Below are 19423 nucleotides of genomic sequence, written 5' to 3' on the forward strand. Positions count from 1 at the left end.
TTCACAAATATGACCTATATATAGAAGTCGAAAGGGTAGCAGATTTCAGAGCATTTGTGATGTTGGGAAGTAGAATAAGATAAAAATCATGACATGCTCTTACATTCTATGCTGAAATCTATAAAACAAAATTGACTGGGTAAACAAGTAAGTATCTGAGAAAAGGTGTGCAGTCACTTGTCTTTGAGAAGCACTTTGTGTTTCTTTGGCACATATCACGGCAGCAGTAGTAGCAGCAGCCTTGCCCTTGGTGCTGATTTCTTACTACTCTAAATGCCTCCTCTGAGCCAGAATACACTGGCTGTTGCTGATCATGCTGTGAGACACCTGCACTGGCTACTAGGCTTGTCATGACGCACAAAACCCTACCATCTTCAGCTTGACATTGTGCAAGTTATAATTATTCATCCAAATGAATATGTCAGAGCAGCAGCAGCAGACCTCTCATCAGAGCAAAAGAAAAATACATCAAAACATTATCAACCCAGCAGGAAGACAGGGACCATAAGGAAAATTACCCATTTTTAATATGGATGCCACAAAGCCATGCCTATTATTTTACAAAAAGAAAGGAAAATAAAGATCTTCCAAGTTTAAAGTCCAGAAACACTGAATCCAAAGAGGAAATGTACAAAAAGCAGACAAGGAATTTTTTAAAATCAATTATCTGGAAGCTATTTACAATCTTTTAAATATAAGTTTGCTATTAGACTACAATAGTAACATTTATTTCGCTTAAGAACCACATCTGTTTAAAAATTGTTTAAAAAGAAAAAAGATGGGAACTCCCACAAGCAGAATTGTGTCCAACAGGTCAATGATAAAAGATACACAGCAAAGAAGTTTGATGTTGCTTCCTATTTCCCAAATGTAAACTAACATTGCCAACACTTTTATCACATCTAAAACGACTCAAGAGTTCATACTTGCTGGCAGTATCACCAAAATGCTTACGATGTACAGCTGGACTCTAACAAGAGGCAAATAGTATATTTTGAAAGTTTTCTGAATTTTAGTGGTTTATGTAAAAGAAAAACTGAAATCACCCCAGACCGCCACAAATGAAGATAAACCCAAATTCTTTGAGCATATATAAAATAGGCAAGTGTAAAAACAATTCCTACCTCATACTTAAATATGAAAAAAAGTATAACTTTTATAACAGACTTTAGGAGAATATCTTTTCAGAACAAGATATGGAAGATATTCTCATTCAATACACAAAAAGCAGAAATCACGAAGAAGAGAGTGATAAATGTGACCACACTGAAACGTTAAACTTCTGATTGAAAAAATATATCATATACAAAGTTAAAAAACATGCCACAGGGAGAAGATACTTATATCCCATATAACCAATAAATAACTAGTATTCAAAATATATAAGAAATGCTTATAATAAAACACAAAAATTTAAGTAGGCAAAGATAAACACAATAATAATGAGTATCAGTTTTTGATAAGAATTAAGGTCACACTAAAATCAGACTAAGACTTAGAAAGGATTTGGGAAAGTAGGAATTACTATGCATTGCTGGGTAGGAGTATAAAGTTATGCAACCGATTTTAGAAGATAACTTGGCAATATTTTGTAATCTCAAAGAGATGCATTCCCTACAATACAGCATTTTCACCTCTAGGCATAAACCACACTAAAAGTCTCACATATGTAAAAGGAAACACAGAAGAATGTTCACTGCAGCACTGTTTAAGAAAGAAATTGTGAACAACCATATAAGTAGGGCAATGAATAAATTAACTGATGGATTCATATAATGAAATGATATAAAGCATTTAAAATGATATAAGATCATGGGTAAATCTCAGAAACAATGTTGTATAAGAAAGGTCAGACTGCAAAAATATTATAGAATATGGCATAAACAAATGTGGCAAAGAAGTATGCATGGATAGCATACACACCAGTTCCAGTCAAGTGGTTTACCTCTAGAAAGGGAAAGAAGGAAAGAAAGAGGAAAGGAGAGAAGCAAAAGAGGGGTAAAGTTTTAGGTCCCAGAATATTTTATTTCTGAGAGACAGAGAGAGAGATATCTGAAGCAAATGTGACAAAATATTAAACATGTCAAATTTCAGTTGTGGCTAAAATGGTGTCCAAATTTTTATCTGTACTATACTAAGAATTTTAGTATGTTCTTTTAATTTAAAAAAAGAATTTATGACATTCCAGTTACTACTAATTAATTCTGTATTCTTAAAACTAATACAAAATAGAAAACTTGACGTATGACCCAATTAAATCTAAATCTGAATTTGAATTAATATTATAAACACTTATTCCATACTTATATGTGCAAGGCACTGAGCTGGTGTTAAGTAGGGATAGAAAATTCAGAAGAAATTGCCCTCTAAGATTTTCTAGTGTTAAAGTCACAAACTAGTTTTGCTAAATGGCAGGATAAGGTAAGTGCTAAACAGTCTTTTTGTGGAGATGCAAACTTTTTCACAGATTAAAGTCTGGGGAAAACTTTTATGATTATCTAAATTTAAAAAACTAGGAAACTCATCAAAAACATATTCCCAAGGTTGGATCTTGGGATTTTAATAAATATTAAATTATAATTTAGAGATAGCATATCTGGAAAGAGTAATACGATCTAGGTACAATGTTATATCATGACCTCACATAATACATAAAGATAAAGTTTATAGAGCCAAATAGAAAATGTATATTCATGTTTTTTAAAAAGTATGCAATTTATGTATAATTCCAATTCTTTAAAAAACAATCAAAACAGTATTTCTTATACATTTATAACATATATCAGAATATCAAAAGCAAATCACAGGGTTTTTCCTCCCCTTTATTTTGCTGTGTTTTCTTGATTTCCATTGGAAGGAGGGAGATTTTTGTTTTAAAAGAAGAAAACAAGAAAACTATTTTTAAAATATATATGGTATGATTAAAATTTGACCCTTCACAAGACCATTTAAATCCTGTTAGGCTTTTTTTTTTTAAAACTAACTTCATATACAAGACAATTATTACTTTACTCTATATATTATAATTTAAAATATAAGTATAAATTTTCACTTGAACCTACCAAAACTTCATAACAAAAATAAGGGTAGTCTCTATTTAGAGAACATTTGTAAAACGTCACTAGGAATTTTTGTTTCGCTTTGCATAACAGAAAGTTTCTCTTCATTTTGGTATCAATTTACTTGGTGAGACAAGGACTATGCCTGTCATCATTAGACTGTTCTTTGAATCTAACCACCATTCTGCCAGATCTTTAAAAATCACACACGTGAATGGTGATGATAGAACTGTTGATAATCATACCATATTTTAGCCACATAATGGTACAATTTACAATGCATTCCTAAATACATTAACTTGTTAAATATCAGCAATGTATTGAGAAATTGACAGGAGTAGAAGAATCTCCCATATTCTTTACTCGAAGTAAGAATGTTCCAAAGCACTTACAAAAACAATATAGTCTAAGTTCAAGGATGAACTAAGGACAAACACTTTAAAACAATAAAAACTGAATAGAAATGGCAGGGTTTATATTTTCAGTCGTAACTCATTCTCTGAAAAAGATCCTCTGATATTATGTCTGAAAAATGTCACCCAATTTTTAACCTACTGCTCACTGCTTTTATAAAGAGTTCCTTAGGATTTAAATTTAAAGTAAAATTTCTGTCAATAGAGCTTCTTCAAGTTTAACACTCTCAAAGTCCTGTTTATAAATAAATGCTTAAAGAAAAACTGAAAAAAATCACTTGTAATCTATAATGGCCACTTGTAAGTAAACAGAACGTGCTTTTTAGCTACTTAAAATAAATTTAAGAATTTACCTGTGGTGTCCAGGAAACAGAAAACGAAACAGGAAAATCCACAATACAATCTGGTGATTCTGCAGGGTACTATAAAAAAGCATAAAGTTAGGTCATTTTTGCTTCGGTGTGACAATTTCACATAAAATATTTTCAAAAAACTGAATATATTAGAAAAAGTATTATTATAAATGCAAATGTATTATATATCAATATTTCCATTCTATTACTATAGAGATATTAAGAGCTGATTAACAGTCAAGTTAAGCTAAAAAGGTACAAAGTTTGGTGATTTGGGGGTGCCAAACCAACCGGTTTTGAAAAAAAGACTAATGAATTAAGTCAGTGTCAGGTCAGCTGCTAATGTGATTTGAGGGGTAAACCACACTGAATCTCAGTTTCTTTATCTTTAAAGTGAGAGATCAAAATGGTTGATATTTAATTTCCTTTCAGTCTAAAATTTAACCTCGAATAGCCTCAGACACTTGTTAAAAGAGACAATATTTGTTAAAAGAATCAAGAAATGCACAAAAATGAACACATATAATTATCAATTAAAGAAGTATCTTCCACAAAAAAGCATTTAATTTTAGCAGAAGATAAATAAAAAGAAACAATGAAATGTCTCTGGCTTATTAAGGGAAAACAATAGTTTTAAGAAAAATCTTTTCATGGTTGATAAATAGAAAATTAATTACTCAATAGTTTTATACAAAAAATAATAGTCATAGGACTAACCAGGTTTCTAAGTTAAGAAAGACAAAAGGTAGTTTTTCTTAACATCAATTTTGTTATTAGAGAATTGTACTACATGATTTCTCTAAGATTCAGTCTGGATTCTTGAAAGTCACACGTAATTTTTAAAGTGCTCATTTCTTTCCAATACAAAGCTAAATTTACTAACATGAAAATTAGTTTTAGGAAAACTCCTTTCTCTCATTTGACAAAATGTTTAAAATAAGTTTTAGACTTTCACTTTTTTCATCCTCTTATTTTTAACTACTTTGTTGCATAGCAAAAGGGCACAAAAAATTATCACTATAGTATTTGTCACAAACATCAGCCCATTTGAAATCAATGCTTGGAAAAGAATTAACATTTAGTTACAATGACAGTCTGGTTAAAAATAAACCTATCAATGTATACTCTGACTAATGGTATCTAGCTATGCAGAAGTGATAACACAAAGGTAAATATACAGGAAACCATATAGAAATATAACAGTGCTCTAAGTTAGAGGAAAAAAAGAAAGAAAGGTCTGGCTGGGATTACAGAAGAAGCCCTAGTCCAGACAATTCAAACTATTAGATGATGTACGTCAGATTATAACTGCTGCAATCACTGGAAAAACTACTTGTACACTATTTTTTGTAAGGCATGTGATTATCTCAAAGTAAATGCAGGCAGAGATCTTAGCTTTCTCTGGTTTCTAGTGCTGCTAACTAACTTGTGACCTTGGATAAGTCACTGAACTTCTCTGGCTGTTTTATATGTAAAAATGATGGAACTCAACTAAAAGCACTGTAAAATCTCTTTTCCCTCTAAAAAATGTTAATATTCTGCAAAAATAATAATGCACACTTAAAACCTCCTTGGGTCAAAAATGGAATATTTAGTTCACCTTGAGTTGCTATTTATCATCTACTGAGCTGACAATGAACAATATCAACTCTCTAACTTAAACAATCATCAACCCAGTTAAGAGTATGAACTTAATGTTTACTGTATACAGAGTAGATAAACCAAGTAGAAGTGTCTTAACTTTGGAAGTCATTAAGTACGTAGGGCACATTATGTTAAAAGAGAATATGATCCTACATTCAAATAGGGCTCAGGGTAGTAAATGGCACATATGTACTGATAAAGAAAGAGATCCACAGGTAGTTAAACAAAAAGCAGGTTATAATAAATATAATATGATGCCACATATCTGAGATAACATTCAAATATATATTTTAGGTGTAATTATGCAAACATACAAATATGTATATGATAAATGAGACTGATCCATATGTTTGTGTCTTTACTGTCTATGAGTTAAATGTATATATATAGTGTTAATTATATTCACTTCCAAGATCAATTCTGTTTATATAATATAATAAATGCTACATAACTGTATTGAACGTAAAAAGCACAAATTTATACACTTCTGGATGATTTAACATGAATTATGCAGTAGCATCCTAGATACTCATTTTTGGAGTTGTTTGTATTGTAGTACTAACTACAACAGCGATAACTGAATATTGTAAAATGACTGTCAAAATTCAGATTATTTTTCAACAGTAAGTTATAGGTATATACAAAGCCACTAGAGACTAACTGCCAAAAGCTTCACTTTAGAAATCCAGGTGACAAGAACAACAAAAGCTCCACCTAAAGAAACTAATTAAAAAACAGAGTAATTTATAATTTTTCATTAATATAGTTTTCCAAGTCTCAGTTGAAACAATTCAATCAAATCAATAACTGTAAGAGAAAATAATTATTATATAATATTAAGTATATATTTTTGTCACAAACAATATTTTTTAGACTCTATAGTATACTTTTCTATGGAAAAATTTAACCCAACCCAAACTGTGATTGGACCCCCCCAGCAAAAGAATACACACAAATTGCGGCAGATTACAAAAACAGCCATCAGAGACAGAGTGCCCAGCCTCTGAAACATATCTATGATTCGTTTTTCAAGTAGTTCTGATCTTGGCCAAAGTTAAGGAAGCCCTAGGCTACTTCTTTTTTAAAGGAAGACAAAAATTTCATCCCATGGTTTAGGATGAACTGTAAATACTGCATAAAAACACACCTATAAAAATGACAAAATTCAACTGTTTCTCATTGTATTTCTTTTTGATTTATATACTTACTTTTAATGGGGGATGTCTAGACAAAATTGGTATTGTTTTCCTTGTGGGTTTTGGGAGACAGTGAGGTAGAGTGGCAGAATTGGGAGAGTATGTATTCAAGAATCAAAACAAATGCATTTCTTTACTACGTATCAAAAAATATCAGATAAAAGAAATAGAGGTTTGTGTATTTACAAAAACAAGCGTGTTGTAAGGTTTGTCAAAAAAGAGCCTGACCCTTTAAAATTCAGTTTGGATTAAGATTTTGCATTATGTACTCTTAACATGTAAGTTTTAGCTTTCACTGTTTTTAACTGGCAATCCCAAATATTCCTAAGAAAGAAATGACCACATCTAAAAGACAACTTTAGTCTCTATGAAAACCAAACTAAACGGACAAATAAAGACTCTAATAAATCATACCAACACAAGATTCATTTAGTTTCAGCCTGTCTTTTTTTTCTTTTTTTTTTAAATGCAAGTCTTTTTCTTACTAACTCAAATACAGCTTTCTCTTCTCTCTTGCCAGGGCATCCATAACAGTGCTCACAGCTATCGATGCTGCAAAAACTGACACTTGAAAATATCTTCTAGAGAAATGTTAAAAGTGTCACCTTATCTACCTTGAAAAGTTATAAGAAAAAGCAGACAGAATGGACCATACTAATGGCTACACATCCTCCCTCTCAATACTACCAATAATGTCATTAATCAAAATTAATAATAAAGTCTTGTAGCTGTAGTGATAGGCAATGTAGACTTAAATCATTATCTCTTAGTAGAAAAGACTCCAAAAATGAGGCTTTAAAAAAAAAAGAATCGGGACAGGATGTATTTTAAATTTTTCATTTTGGTCTTCATAGCAGCAAAGCAACTTTTATCAATGTACAAAATATAAACAAATAAAACTTTGAAGAAAATGACAGAACCCTTGCCACTGGCAGTATATGACTCTGGAAGGATAAAGGCAGATTTCTCCTTGATCTTAAAAAAACACACCTTTAAAAATTAAAAAAGAAAATAAAAACTTTTTCATTTAATAAAAATATTCATGTAACTTATTTTACAAAGAAGATTTCTATCCCACTAATTTTTTCTCAAAACTTATTACATATAAATCTCGAAATTATACATAAACATTCTGTGTGTAAGAAAGAGAATGAGTCATTTCTCAATTTGTCTGATATAGAGGCACTATAAGACACCAACTTTTCTGTGTCACCCAGTACAGCTTTATATATTAATTTTCTCTCATGAAAAGCTTAAATGCCAGGCACATTTTTAAAAAGGATAAACACAACTCATCTTTTCATCACTACAATCTCATGAAAAAGAGTTGATTGATGACTCCTAGGGACAATTAAAAAAAAGTTAGATGACCTGGTTTTCTCAAAGTCTAATGTTTCCCCAGTGATTACTAAGTAAATGATTAATAACCTGAACTTGCTTATTCCACTTATTTCTCAAAATTCACAATCTATAATTAAAAAATAAAGACGAAACAGCTATGTTTTGTGCCAATAAAATCAGTGAGTAGTTATAGACGACTAGCCTGTAAGGGCTCTATAAATAGAAGAGTATAACCTTTGCAAAATTTTTAAACAGAGAAGTAAAAAAAATTTCAGCCAAGACAACAGAAGAAAGTATGCATATGTGTGTGCCTGTGTTTGAGGGGTCGGGGGAAGTCAGAAATAAGAACAACAAAGGTAATTCACAGTAGTAGTTGAAGACAAAAGACTTTCTTCAGTAGAACTTTACTTGGAATAGTGGACACTTCCAACTCTTTTCTACATAGGATGTTACAAAAATAACATTATGGTACTTTGAGGCTGCCAAACCTTATTTGTAGTATTTCTTTACTGTAAAGTCTATATTTTGATCAAATTTGAATTAAAACAGTGACATGAAATTATAGCTAGGCTTTGGGAAACAGTGAATACATTTTTTGAGGCGTTCCCAAATAATTTATTTATTTGGTCGTGTCGCACAGCATGTGGGATCTTAGTTTCCTGACCAGGGATCGATTCTGCACCCCCTGCTTTGGAAGCGCAGTCTTAAGCGCAGTCTTAACCCAAAATAAATTTTAAGTGTCATATATATACTTTTAGAAGCAACCAGCACTCGTTTACATTGAAAACATTCACAGGGTTCATTTCCCAAAGTATTTCCTGGCCACAGTAACAGTTTAACGAAGCACATACCTTCGCCTTCAACTTGACAGTGATGAGATGCTCTCTACCAGAAGCATCTTCGGCTTTTAACTTGATGGTACTAAAGCAAGTATCCACATACACAAGCCTGGTGAGTAGAAGAGAATAAAAAACGATCACAATAGAGAGGGTGGGGCTGGGGGGAGGGTGAGGTTGGAGGATGGTAGGATTTGAAATGAAAATATTTGCTATATTCCTATTAATCCATTACAAAAACTAATCAGAGGAATTTGTGTATGCTATCCCATTATGCTGCTATAGATTTACTGCCGTTAATACACCAGCCCAGTGCTTAATGCAGTCATAGATCTCTGGATTATTTACAATGTGTGTCAAGGCTCATGCTGTGGTCAGTGAGCACTATGTTTCGGTTTTCCATCACCGGAACCTTTGGCACACACAGCATGTTCCTGTCAGACTCTACTTATGTACACATTAAACTTCCTGTCAAACTCTTTGATCCATTTCTGTAGTTTCATACAATATGAGACTTTTATGCTTCCTTTATTTGTTTTTCTCCTCAATGAACTTCTCCTTTATTATAAATAATGTTACTGTACAAAAGCCTGGCTAGTATTAGTTCACATACTCAAATTGATCCTCTAAGGAAAATGCTGTATAAGCACAGGTACAGCCTGGTCTCCTAACAATAAATTTTCTTTTTGTGCAATATATAGCTTCTGACACTTAACCTGGGCATGTATTCAAGATGACTAATATTTTAAACACATACCACAAGCACAACTGTTTTGGCTTTAAGTTGCTCTAAATGCATGAATTTTTTACAATGGAAACCAATACCCTTTGAAATATATCATTCTGTAAAAATATGGTCCCTTGAGAAGCATAAGCTACTGCCAAAAAGGTTCAAATTTAGCAGTATATTTACTAGTGAACTGGGCATGTGGATATTTTTTTGACATTTTTACAATACCATTCTCTTGTAAAGATAAAAAGTAGCCTAACAGTATTGCACAACTTATCACCCAGACTGATGGTAAAACCTGTTAGGGTTCAAAACTAACATTAGCCTCCTAACCCAGGAAACATTTTTTTAACAACACTATATGCTGTTTAGTCACTGGCCAGATATAATGGTAAAATGGGTCAGTTTCAAGAAGTTCTGGGCAATAAACTTGTGGAACACTATTTGTAATGAAAAACAGATCTAAATCTGAAGATACATATCTTCAATAATAGAATAAAAAGTAAAACAGAACAATCTTTATCAACAGAAAATTTTTTTATCATAATCTATAAAAAGTCGAGTCTGAGAAAACAAAAGAAAATTATTCTAGAAATGTTTATTTACATAAAAATATCAATGACTCTATATAGTTAATCATTATTTTCTTTCAGCTTTATTTGTAAATGTCTCATATCCCCCTCCCCTCAAAAATTTACAACCTGAGACTTTATCACAAGTTTTATCAGTATGACTGTAAGGGTTAGATACATGGGCATCTGACTCTTTGAAAACATCAACACTTCAGATTCAAGATGTTGAGATGAGCATATGCATTTATATCCTCTCTCTACTCACACACAGAAAAAAGGAATTTTAAAAAGATATGCATAATTCCACAGTTATAAAAAGCACAAGAAGGAATAGCATCAATCAAAGCAAATTTTCAACAAACTTTATAAAGATGTCAAGTGGTCAAAAGAGCACTGAGTAACGAAAGAGATTAGAGGAGAGAGAAAGAGGGCTCCAGGAGGGAGACAGCTGGCAAAAAAAGGAAGTCTACAGAACAGAGGGTATTACTTATATGTGGGAAGAAATTAAGGAAATTTTTTAAAAATACGAGAAACAAAAATCGGAAGAGGAAATTTTAAACTAAATCATAAACAATAAAGCTATGTTAAAAATGGTAATTGCTCTACCATTAGCTTTTCAGTGAAAAATATTTATGTAGTCATAAAAAGTTAAACTGCTTACTAATTACAATTTTTAGAATTCAGCAATAGACAAAGCTAGCAGACTTAATTATAGTTACAGAAACTAATGTAAATATATTTGATCATTGCAATTTAAAACAGAGACAACAAAAATTGAGAAGGAGAAAGATATGAGGAGGGAAGATAAGAAACATTAAATTTTGTAATTGCTAATTTGAGAGTAAGAGATACCATCTTTAATTGAACAGACATGAAAGAAGTTTAAGAAATATTAAAGCAAATAGAAGGATAAAAGAATAGTGATGAAGGGAGAGAGAAGGCAGTATATAAACTAAATCCATTTTTATTACAGTAGTTAATCAGTATGTAATTCTGATCAATCAAGCAACGCTGAATATAGGCATATTTTTTAGAAATACAGAAGTTACTTGTAAACATGAACATTTCAGAGAGTTTGTCTCAAAGTGTAAGACCAGGGATGGGATATGGTATGGAAAAAGCCTGCTGCTTTTCATTATAAGCCCTAAATAGTTTAGAAGCATGATGAATATATACAGAGACAGAGAGCAAGAAGGAATAGGGAGAGAGAAGGAACAACTAAACCACCAACTAGCACTTTTCATACTTCTCATTGCTGCTTGACATCAACATGTTCAAAATCATTATGGCACATCTATAAAATAAGACAGAAATAAACTAAAGTTCTAGTCTTTTGTTTGCAATCACACAGACAAAGTTTAAGATGTAGAAATAATACATTAGAGAAAAAACAGGCTTATGCTCAAAATACTGCCCTGCAGTCAAAAGGATCATAAGGTTAATTTTGTTAAGCTTTAAGACAAAATTCAAACTTTTAAAAATTTATAATTTCAGGTTAATCTCAGCATGGTCATTTAAAATTAAACATTTTACCCATGTTGATTCCTGTCTACTTTGTTTGGGGAAGAAGGAGAAAATTAATTGTGATTATTATCACGTTTGGTACATGTGACTGAGATTGGCAAATGTGCTCTAGCATTTATTCTCAGCTTCTTCCTTTTGGTAAGAGGATCCCAGCTACTGTAGCACTCCACCTAAACCGAGTTTTAGCTGGGTACACTCTATCCAGCTAGCAACCCTTCCACTGTCCTTGGGTATCAGCGTATCACTAAATTTTGGCCAGTGTACTGCAAGCAGAAGTGATATGTGCACCTTCTGGATCATTTATAAGAAAATCATGGCTACCCCTCCCCCAATCCCTCCCATTCTCCCTTCCTGTAGAGTGGAACTTAGGCCAATATGACCCAGCAAAGACCATGCCAACAAGAACAACCTCTTAGTGCAGCTCTGACCAACAGAACTTTCTGCGATGATGGAGGTATTCTATATCTGCACCATCCAAAACAGTAGCCACTCATCATATGTAGCTACAGAGGACTTAAAATGTAGCTAGTATGAATACTAAATTTTTAATTTGAGTTAATTTAAATGTAAGTATCAATAGTCACACGTGGCTAGTAGCTACTATGCTGAACAGCGCAACCAGTGTATGGTTGAAAAGCAAAAGAAACCTGGGCTCTTGTATGACCCTGTGAAACAAAGCCACCAACTCACTCTTGACCACCTGCCTACCTGTGACCTGTTAAATGAGAGACGAATAAAATTCTATTTTGTTTGAAACACTGAGGATTTGGAGTTCTCTTTGTTAACAGCAGCTCAGCCTGTACCTTAACTAGATAATCAATATTTGTATCTATTCACAACAGAAAGGAATATCTTAATGTTTGGTCTACAGAAGAGATATTAAAGGGGAAGAAAACAGCAATAAGCTCTTACAAGTAATATTAAAATCAGTTTGTCTTAAAAAAACAGGCTATTTCAAATGTTCTCTTTTATTCGTAAGTTGGATATCTCAATTTAAACAACATGAAATAAATAATTTCTACTCATTTATTAAAATAATACATTTGGGCAACTTTCATTATTGGAAAGCTCAAATTTTTGAAAAGTTATAAACACATTTAAAACTTATAAGTTTAGGTATTTACTACTTAGCTAGACATATTCCAAAACTGACTAAGAAATTATAAAAACATAAATATAAAAATCTAAAGAAATAAAACACTATACTTTTTTTCGCACTTTACTTTGCATTTGTCATTTGCTGCATTTCTTTATAAGTTACTGCTTGCAATAACTAAAATGGCACTAAACTTAGAGTTAAGGGTTTTTTTTAATTTTATTTATTTATTTATTGGCTGCATTGGGTCTTCGTTGCTGCACACTGGCTTTCTCTACCTGTGGTGAGCGGGGGCTACTCTTTGTTGTGGGGCGTGGGCTTCTCATTGCGGTGGCTTCTCTTGCTGCGGAGCACGGGCTCTAGGCGCCTGGGCTTCAGTAGTTGTGGCTCGCGGGCTCTAGAGCACAGGCTCAGTAGTTGTGGTGCACGGGCTTAGTTGCTCCGCAGCATGTGGGATCTTCCTGGACCAGGGCTCGAACCCGTGTCCCCTGCATTGGCAGGTGGATTCTCAAACACTGCGCCACCAGGGAAGCCCAAGAGTTAAGGTTTTTAAACATTTGAAAGGGATATTAATACTTAAGCTTCAGAGAGGTTTTTGTTGTTCTTCTTAATAGGTGAATGTTATCAGTATAGAAAAACAGAATGAATGTGCTTTATACCTCTTGAAATACTGTACTTACTCTGACCAAAAGCTTAAGTTATACAGTTTTTTCCATTAAATATCTAGATGCATTTATGTACTAATAACATCAAAAGGCAGACTGAAGACCTTCATGTTTTAATAAAGCACCAAAGTTTCCATTTCCACTCTCAACTTTAAGCATTAACTACTTCAAAAAACAACCTCCCTAGTTAACATTTTTCCTCCCTGTGTTTTCTGTACACCAGTCTATCCTGCCTTCCGTTAACTAGATTAATCTTCCTAAATATCTTTTTAATCATATCAACCACTTGCTCAAAAATACTCAGTGAGTCCCCATCACCTGCATATAAAGAATCCTTAGCCTAACAGTCAAGACCTTTCAGTCCGGCCCTAATATTAATCCTCTTATGTGAGCAACTGATCCACTCCGAAGTCCAAAAATGGACTGCACATTTCCATCACTACGAAGTTGCCTCCCCCATTCCTACCCTTTTAAGGCTTTCTATATGCCTCCCAAGCTTTCCCAATATCTACTTCCTCTCAGAACTTCCTAAATTATCCGTAGCGCAAAAGAACTTCACCTTTCTCTAAACTCTGATACTGCTCCTTTTCGTGTTGAGTTTTGCCTCCCAATCAGATAAGCTTTTTTTTTAATAAGCAATATGAAAGTTTTATTTTTCTATGTATGTGTCAATGCTCTATGTATTATATGAACATAAACAAGCTGCTGTCAAACTGGTTCATATTTACTGATTCGCATGTAAGTTTTAAACAACTAATGCAAATTCTGTTTAACTAGATACTCTAAGCATATTACCAATGTTTAGAAGGACAATTTTTTCACTATCATATAATTTGCATTCAGTGATTTGGATATATGTATGAGGTAAAAGCACTCTATTTATAAAGGTCATTTAGAATGAAATTCATACTTTTCACATCTATATTCTTATGCGTTATACAACAAAATTATCATAATTAAATCATAACACTAATTATATGTTGTAAAACTCATATATAGTCGGACCTTTTGGTGAACCAGTATCTCACCAACTTTATATTTACTTTACACAAGGAATTATTTGAGTCACATAACTTATGTTTCTTTTCAACCCTTATTACTAAGCATCATTGGTTGCATTTAAAAAATGAAGAGTATGTGGCTCTGAGAGGTTATGTGACTTGCCCAAGGTCACACAGCTGATAAGCCAGAATTAAAGCCCTTGTCTCATTACTGGAATTAATTTAGTATTAACAAGTATCTCCACTTCTCCCAATATGTTATATAATTCTTTGAAATGCACTGAGAAATTATAGAAGATATCACCATCAATGAATTAAGTCCATTTCAAAAATATTGGACTTAATTAAAAATCGAATTTAATACATGTTGACAATCTTTCAGCAGCACAACAAATTTAGTAAAACTCAGCTCTTTCGCAAAATAAATTTAAAAGGCCAAATAGTTTAATTCTACTCACTCTAAGCGATAAATAATATGCTACATTAAAAAGGACAAAACCATCAGGTCACTACCCCTGTTTGAATCATTTAAGCTCTGAATTATCTAGGACCATGTGATTACTAAAACAAACATAAGATATCCTATAAATAAAGTGACTATGCATTTCTTTTGAACTGGGACACTTTTGAGACTAAAAGGGGCCACGATAAAAGGCATAAGTTAGGACTATCCTAGGTAAAGTGGGATATAAATCAGCCATTCTATAAAGCAAACAAAGCTTTCAACTTCAGGACATTCTTAATACCAAACAGAAAATCCTATTAAACCCCAAGAATTCTGTTTAATTCTTACTGTTTTAATGAGCCATTCTGTAACATAACACAAGCAGAAGTTAATAGAAACCCATCAAGACACTTTTTTGCAGCACCCACCTTCCTGAGCCAGTATGACACCCAAAATCATCCACAACTTCATCTTACCCTTAGGACAACTTGCTGTTTTTAGTGTGTTTTTAAAGAAGTTGAACAAGTATAGAAATTACAATAATAGCAATCAAACTTAAGATCAGCTACTAATTCTCAATGTCATTTCTATTAAAAAAAAAAAGGTATACGAATATAGAGGAAAAAGGAAAGATTTCAATCTTATTTTAAACATTTCCTTTCTTCTAACTTAATTTTTTATAAAGCTTGATACTATAGAACTGATTAGATATGTCAAGTATGTAATTTAAAAACACAGCAAGGTTTTCCTTACCTTAAAAAAAAAATCCTTCTTTTATTATCAGATTTTACTATTCCACTAACAAATCTACAAGATTATTATTTAGAGTGTAAGTAAAATACAGATATTTTATTTGGTCTAGGAATCATGAAGATTCTGAAAATCCATTTAAATCAATTTGTCATGCAAATCATTATGTGTGTCATTTTAAAAGATATTTTAAATTAAGAAGCTAGACAGCTGCTCGGGTATCACCTCACAAAGTAACAATTCTAGCATGGGGACAGCACAGTTCAGGTCTCATTTGTAGCTCTGAGAGTCCTGAAACCCAGTATTATCAGTGTGCCAAGTATACCAGGCCCGATTTAAGAATTAAGTCACAAAAATAAAACTGAAAGGAGATGTTCTTACTTCGCCAGACAGTGCTGGATAAATACGGACAAAATCATACTATTTGGCTTCTCACAATCAATCCATGCAGGCAACTTCTCTTCTGCTAACACACTGTTTATTTGTAAAGACTATGAAACTAATGATTAGGTAACAGCAGGTATATTCTAATTCAATCATGCAACCTAGTCACTATAATTAAACTATGAGCTTTCATCAATCTAAGCAACAGATTTCAAAACTATCATTTTGCACATGGCCAATTTTATCCGTGGTGCGATAGTCACACTTTGAGGCTGAAAACTAATAAAAACTACGTCCAAGTACTTGAGGGAACTTTACTAAAGGTTCCGTACCAGAGCTATCCCCACAGCACAACTCCAGGGAGCCATCATTCACGCCAAAGCCTGAGCACTGTTATGCAGCCAGCCTTGGCAATGTACGCTCATCTTACATACAAAGCTGGGGATGAAAATATGTATCTTGAAACTTATTCTGAGAATTAAACAAGAACTCTATAAAGTAGCTAGCAGGAACTTAAAACTGGAAGTTCCTATATATAATAATCTAAGGAGGAGACAAACATTTAAATTGTGATGAATGCTATGGTGGAGGCATTCATATCCTTACCTTTGGCTTTCATCTATTACCTAAGTTAGAGACCTGTTCCTTTTTCTCCACTATCAGAACAATGTATATAAAGCAAAGCAATGTCAGCACTTCCTACTTATCTATAAAAACATTTATTCCATAAAATATTTTATATATTTGCACTATTTCTCTTATAACTTTGTTGCTAACAGCTCTCAAAAATCCTATAAGTATATACCATAGTACCTATCTGAGTTAGAATTAAGTACTACTGGGATCCATCTACTTAAATTCTGACTCTTCCACTAGATATAAGTTCCATGAGGAATCTTAAGTCTTGCTTGTGTATCTTCACTGCCTTACATTATAGGCATTCAATAAATAATAGGTGGAAAAAAATGAACAATTCAAAAATCTGATATTTGCATACTCAATGCTTCAACTGATTTTCATTACTGGAGTTCTCCCAATAATGTCACATCTGCTTAGAAAACTGCCTCAAACTGACTATATCAAAATAACAGAAATAAAACTAGAAGAACATTTCTTCTTCCCTTTCCAAACCCTTCCTCCATTCCTAACTATCCTCTAAACACTAAGATCTTAACATTTAAGCATCAGAAAATAAGTCAAAATAATTTTTCTCTTTTCTATCACTTTAAATCCAAAGAATGATCAGGTCCATAACATCAACGCCTCAAGAAAAATCTTCATAACTTCAGCAGAATTGTTAAGAGTGCATCTCAATTCATTACTTGTCTTCTGTCTCTCCCCTCCATTGTTTTGCTAAATTTTCTAAAAAAGGTTTCATCCATCACAAATCCTATTCAGGAATGATACCTTATCAAATAAAATGGAATTTCATGAATACGCATTAACCGGTCCTCAATATCACCATAATAGTACATTTAAAATTATATGTAACATCCATTTCTGGCTAAAATGGAGTACCTTACTGAAGACCAAAACTTCCACTGAGAACTACTAAAGTAGCCTGATGAAAGGGAAAAGAAAAAAAAAAGTTTGAAGATGTCAAAAAATTGCTAAAGCAACCAGGACTTGAAGGACCAAGGTCCTGAAGAAGGGGGAACAGAGGAGAAGTAAGCCAACACTTCAGCCATTTTTCCTTCAGGGTATTTAGCAATTCTGGGCATAGGGCAAGAAAAGGAGGATCTGGGTAAATGGCGCAGGCAGAGAGCTACTAGTAAGTGGCAAACAAAAAACAAAAAAATCAAACAAAAAAAACCAACAACAAAAAAACAAAACAAAAACCCTAACAGCATTTCTGGCAATCTCTTAAGGATAGAGAAATAAAAATAACAGACTTAAAGGGCCAGAATCTGGTGAAAAGGTAGGGTCAGAGACTGCGGCCATATATTCTGGCAATTTTCCATCAAAACTTTTAATAAACTGCAAGGGATAAGAGGATAAAAAGCCAAGCAGTAAGCCAATGAAAAACAAAGGATAATATTTAGAAATCTCATAATACTGAGGAGAAATTTATTAGAATTTAGAACCCACCAGTGGGAAAAAGTCCCAGTGAACATCCCTAAGCTCTCAGTGGGAACCCTTGGAGGGTTACCGGTCAAAGCAAAGTCAACAAGAGGTATATGAAGCACTGCCCAAAATGAAGCCCAGACTCTAATGGGCTAAAGGTAAACTAGCCTAATGAAGACAAAGATTAGAGTTTAGGATCGACCAAGGGAGAAATCCAAATGAGCACACTTGGCTCTTGCTTGAAAGCTCTGGAGGGTTATAGCCTGGGAGAGGGAGAGGAGCAATAAGAACCCTGCAAAAATGACAACCCACCCTGAACCATTTCAGTCTCTATGGCAACCTGCCCCCACTTTATATTCCTAGCAAAGAAAAAAGTAAACCCTTTGTAGAAGAAAATATCATCTGGAGCTTCCAAACTTTTTAATACACAATTTCCAACACTCAACAAATATTATTAGGCATAGCACTGCAGCCTGAATGGCCAAAGGCAAGTACAGAAGAACAGCCAAGACAGTGAAAAAAGGGGCATTAACTAGAACGCCTACAAATTAAGCCAGTTTCCTCCTTTCTCCCCTTTTGCCGTTTTGTGTTTTTTGTTGTTTTGTCTTTTTTCCCCCCAAAGAAAAAGTAATCATGTTATTGAGAAGAGACACAGAGATTTAAGGTTTTACATTTTTTTTTGTTATACAGTATTCAATTTTGTATTGATTCAATTGTGAAAATAAAGAAAAACCCTTACTCTCTGCTGTTAAAAAAAGTCTAGGCCTTGGTATTCACCCAACAAAGTTGAAAAATAACGTCCACATGAAAATCCTGCACATAGATGTTTACAGCAGCTTTATTCATACCTGCCAAAATTTGGAAGCAACCAAGATGTCCTTCAGTAGGTGAATAAACTGTGGTTCACCCAGACAATGAACTATTACTCAGTGCTAAAAACAAATGAGCTAATGAGCCATGAAAAGACTGAGGGGAAATTTAAATACGTATTACTAAGTGAAACAAGCCAATCTGAAAAGGTTTCATAATGTATGATTCCAGCCATATGATATTCTGGAAAAGGCAAAACTATGGAGACAGTAAAACGAACAGTGGTTGCCAAGGGTCAGGGGAGAGGGAGGGATGAATAGGTAGAGCATAAAGCATTTTTAGGGCAATGAAACTACTTTGTACAATATTATAATGACAGATACACGCCTTTATACATTTGTCCAAAACCATAAAATGTACATCACTAAGAGTAAATCCTAATATAAACTATGGTTTTGGGGTGATAACAATGGTGATAACAATGTGTCAATGTAGGCTCATCTATTGTAACAAACGTACCACTCCGATGGGGGATGCTGA

The 19423-nt window shown here is 33.2% G+C and overlaps 1 protein-coding gene across 2 annotated transcripts in view; it reads right to left on the reverse strand.

Moving 5' to 3' along the window:
• Positions 1–19423, reverse strand: part of FANCL (FA complementation group L) — a 78095-nt gene that overhangs the window by 36822 nt on the left and 21850 nt on the right. For both annotated transcript variants that reach the window (XM_082672618.1, XM_082672619.1), the window contains 2 exons: positions 8858–8954; positions 3826–3894 (listed from right to left, as the gene is read on the reverse strand). In XM_082672618.1, coding sequence (XP_082528744.1) covers positions 3826–3894; positions 8858–8954 — 166 coding nt within the window. The remainder of the gene's footprint in view (positions 1–3825; positions 3895–8857; positions 8955–19423) is intronic.

This window comes from Grampus griseus, assembly GCF_964374135.1.
Source record: "Grampus griseus genome assembly, chromosome: 15".
In the NCBI taxonomy this organism is placed as follows: domain Eukaryota; kingdom Metazoa; phylum Chordata; class Mammalia; order Artiodactyla; family Delphinidae; genus Grampus; species Grampus griseus.